At 40.3% G+C, this 4,639-nt stretch overlaps 1 protein-coding gene across 1 annotated transcript in view; it reads left to right on the top strand.

Moving 5' to 3' along the window:
* The window catches only part of EXD1 (exonuclease 3'-5' domain containing 1), a 45,171-nt gene that overhangs the window by 8,889 nt on the left and 31,643 nt on the right, over positions 1-4,639 (top strand). Inside the window, 2 exon segments of the mRNA XM_019519037.1 lie at positions 2,135-2,199; positions 3,593-3,679. Coding sequence (XP_019374582.1) covers positions 2,135-2,199; positions 3,593-3,679 — 152 coding nt within the window.

The raw sequence follows: 4,639 nt of genomic DNA, 5'->3' as shown, positions 1-4,639 counted from the left end.
ATGGGCAGTTAGCTAGTAACCTCATAAATCCAGATGCCAAAAATCCAGAATTGTCAAAAATCAAGCACTTCCTTCCACCACTCTCTTCTGCACTCTTGGATGCAGAGGGGGAAACTTGCATGTGGCGGCTGCTCCAGGACCCGCTGCCTCTATCCCCCCTCCCCCGCTGCTCCACCACGGGCTGCTGTGCTGGTTTAAAAAATCTGGCATTTTCAAATTTCCAGCAAGTGCTCGGTTCTGAGCATGCCAGATTTATGAGGTTATGCTGTACTTCACCATTGTCTGTCCTGTCAGGTGAGGTACAAGCAGCTCTGTCCATAATAGATACGCTTTGGTAACGTACTTTCTGTAAATACCTTGAATGAGTTTCATTACCTGCATAGACTATCTCATTGTTGAGTTAACACTGAAGCTAATGACAGCAATTCAAATATGAAATTTTAACTACTTCACTGATTTTAACTTCAGCAGAAAGATCCAGATACTCTGGGGTTGTGTGTGTTGTGCCTTCTCCCCCTTTGAAACCAGATGGTTCTAAAACAGCCTGCTGAGTTCTTATATTTTGGCCATTTGGGGCTTAAGTCCTCCCCCCCCCCATTCAACTGTAGGCTCATAAGTAAGAGCATTCAAAGTAAAAATAATTAAAAGGGCAGTAATACTGGTAGTTCTGTTGCATCATATGCTTTTTGTAACACTTATGCGTTATTTTTTTCTAGCTGTGAAGTCGCTCATTCACAGAGCAGCCAAACTAGTCTTGTAAAGGGGCAAAGTACTCCATGCAGCAAACATTTCTTCTTGTGATTGTGCTAATCTGCTGTTTCATTATGTTGTGGTGTCAAATAACATCCTGAACCCAGTTGGCCATTTGTGATCAGTGTCAGGTTGATCATTACGCTTGGAGGTTGTTGGCTGTCTGCTAAGAAGGTTCTTGTTTTCGGTTTATGTGGTTCCAGGGGTAAAATCTGTCTGATCTCACAGGGATACACATAGATTGTAAGAGTCCAGGAAATGGTGAAAAATGGGTGTGGATTGAATATGACCTACAAAGAACTTTTAAAAATCAAGCTTGTTTTCACTTTTTTAACTTTAGAAATATAAATTTTAGTCTTCTCTAGTTTTACTAGAGGATTTGTTAGGAGTGTCACAAATATGTGTTACAAGCTCTTACACCTTACTGAAGGAAAAGGGGATATTGAACAAAGGCATCCTTTCTTCAAGTGTCATTATACATTGTTGCTAAATAGCTGTTAATAGAACAAGTGTCTGAAATCAGTGTTCTGTGTTCATTTCCTTTTCATCATTTGGTTTTCAGCCTCTTGTAATGTTGTGATTTACTAGCTGTGCAATCTAATATTATAAAAGCCTTAGTCTGTCTGTCTGTTGTCTGAAACAATCAGAGTGTGTTCTGGACAGGATACAGCAGCGGTGGAGCATCATCATGATGGTGTGGACAGAGCAACCGGACTCGGGGGGCGAGGCCAGTGCCACTGGCGTTGCTCCTCCCCTGCTCCCTGTAGGAGGCGGGGATGGAGTGCTGGCCTCACGTCCTCCCCCCACCCTCCCTGGCCCTGCTCCCTGCAGTGGGCAGCATGGCATGCTGGCTGAGGGGGATAGAGGGGATGGTGAGGCAAGGTTTCCCCCCAGTGTTCCTGGGAGATGGCGGCAGTGTGGAGTGGTGGTGCTCTGTCCCTCCCCTGCATCTTTCCTGACAGGCAAATGGCTAGTACACTATGTAATAACATGAACCAGTTTGGACAGGTGATGACTTTTTAATGGGAAAAAAGAGTTTTACAGAAACTTTTCCTGCTCCCTTTGTACTTCATGAATCATCTAAAAAGGGTATAAAATAAATGTTTTACCTTTGGTGATCACTTTCAAAATTCATTCCCTGTTTACGTAATAAGATCTAACTCCTGGCTTTCCTTTTAAATTTGCTGGGCATGATAGTAGTAAATGTTATTTGGGAATTTATTAATATATCTGGAAAATTTTCTTCTGGCAGTAAGGAAGCATTGAGAGGGAGGGAGAGGGAACTATGCAGGTATAGCAAAGATGAGACTTGAATAAATGAATGTGTGATATATACCACTGTGGTGGTTGATGCAGAGCACACTTCTAGTGTTTTTCATTGCAGAAGACAAGGAGGAAGACGTGGAGTACATAGTCATTGATCAGTTCCAGCAGAAATTTGGCTCAGCAGTGAGTAACCGTGAATAATATATTGATAGTGTGTTCACCTGTGATCCTGCCCTATTTTAATAGGAAGTATTGCCATTGGATGCAGGTCTTAGACAGTTCTCTGTGAGCTTCTCATGTCTTGGAGTACCCTTTCACAAGTTGTTGCTACCTTACTCCTAAGATGTGGTAACTGCTGTTTCCTTGAGCAAAGTGCCAATGGTATCTTTGACCACAAATGACTTTTTACTCTAACCTAAAGTGCACAAACTCCCTTTCATAACATACATGTATGAATGGGAAGGTAGGGAATTCAGTGCAGATGTTGCCCACAAGTAGGGGGATCTGCATCAGTTATATAAAAGATTCTGTATCAATTATGAGAGAATGGAATTAGATGGTCCATGTTTGGGAAGCACCAGAGTTGTTTGGTATTAGCTGTCAGAAGAAACTGCTGTTTATTTCCAGTGATGTGTGCAACTTCAGCAGTCTGGGTTCCAACATTTATTTGTTACCTATCTAACACTGATCAAGGACAGTGAAGTCAACAGGAGGCTTGGACTGCCGATGCTGAAAGCTGTCCCAGAACTCTTAGAGCTAATGGCAGATTCAAGGATAAAAAGCTTGTAAGAGACGTTTTGTCTTGCACAAACTTAGCAGACAGAAATCATAATTGTTTCCATTGTGGTAGCAACTGTGAGGGATTGGGACCTTAGTGTGTTAAACCCTGTCCACATGTATAACCAAAACAAGGTTTCTGCCCCAGAGGACCTGACAGCGTACCCAAACATTTTTTTGAAAAGGCAGCTTCTGCTTCTAAATTAATTTTTAATATATTAGCCTTGCTGCCAATATATTAAAAATATAATTGGATAAGAAGTACAATTGGCCTCTTGGAGCAGGGGCCTTGCTTGACCTCTGCTCCAAGATATGCTTTATCACAAGTGTATAATGACTGAAAACCTTTTTCCCTTTAATGCACTTAGCTGTAACCCTTTTTGATTTCTTTTTGCAAATTTAACCCTAAAAAATGTTCTGTTTAATAGGAATATTGGGCATAGACTTCTTCTTAACCCATAGAAAGTGGATACTGCACAGGGAGTAAGGCTCACCATATGATAGCGAAGTAACTCAAAACTTCCTCAGAGGGACCTTCTCTGTTTGTTAGAGTTGTTTAGTATCCATGGTCCATTTGGTCCTTGACCTCTTTGCTCAGTCTGCTAATCGTGATTACATGGCCCTCTGTAATTGGATTGGGAACTCTAACTCAGTTCTCACAGGCCATTTAAATACCTGTCAGATGTACACTTGTGGTCACTACTGCTTTCTGTTGAATGTGAAACAACAGCCTTTCTATTATTAGTCCTTCAAGCCATATCACCTTTGGTAACAGTCCTTTCTTCCTTATTTTCCATAGATACTGCACATCAAAAAGCAGATGGTTCTTAGTGTTGCAGCAGAAGGTGTTAGTCTTTGTCGCTATGGAAAACTCTGCTGGTTTCAGGTAAGGGACAAAGAGAAGGTGTTTTACAGGCATAATTATCAGTAAGGAGTGTGCTATTTAGACCAGTAAAAAGTCTAATGTAAAAGACATTTTACTGGCACTTACCACCAATATAGTTTATTTTCCTTTGACAAACAGAAGTAAGAGATACTAGTGTAAGTATTTTTATACTGGTATGTCTTAGTTAAAGCAGCAAAACACTGCTAGAGTAGATGCAAGGCCTTCATGAAACACCCTAAAAGAGATCAAGAGTTATAAAGAGCCAGAAGAGGAAGATCATCCCACAGCTAGCTGAGATTGTGATAATAAGGTTCTATCTATATTTAAAGTTGTATGCAGCTTGGTTTAAAATACATTTATTGAAACTGGAGCAAAATATGGGTGCCCTTATTTTTATATAAACAAATTTAAAATTGAATGAACTTTTTGCAGAGGGTTTGCAGTGGTTTAATTCAATTAGTTTAAAATAACACCTTTAGTTATTCCAGTGCAATTCTGAGTGTAGGCCATGTCTAAATTCTCTATCACATACCTGGCATATGAGAATGATAAAGGGTGCTTTCTTTTTAGTCCTTGCATTGCTATCTTTAGACCATGGAGGGAGCATTAATGAAAATTAGGGGACTAGTATTTTCTTTGTGACTCTGTGGACACATCTACATGTGCTCTTTAATGCACATTAGCCTATTTTCATGCACAATAAAGCATCACAAAAAAGCATGCTTTTCCTAATGCACATTAAAATAGGCTAATGCTCCTTTTTCTAATACCTCACAGTGGAGGTACTAAATTTAATGCATGTTAGGAAAAGCACGTTAACGTGTATACACGCTCTGTATCTAATGACAGTAGAGAGTGGAAGGTTGTTTTTAATTCAGGCATAGTAGATAGGATTTGTTCTTTTCCTATCTGAAAGTGCTGTTACAGGCAACCCCTGCTTAGCACTCTTAATTGGTTCCT

This window comes from Gavialis gangeticus, unplaced genomic scaffold (genome assembly GCF_001723915.1).
Source record: "Gavialis gangeticus isolate Ggan-Ray unplaced genomic scaffold, GavGan_comp1, whole genome shotgun sequence".
In the NCBI taxonomy this organism is placed as follows: domain Eukaryota; kingdom Metazoa; phylum Chordata; order Crocodylia; family Gavialidae; genus Gavialis; species Gavialis gangeticus.
This window is presented reverse-complemented; position numbering and strand designations above follow the sequence as displayed.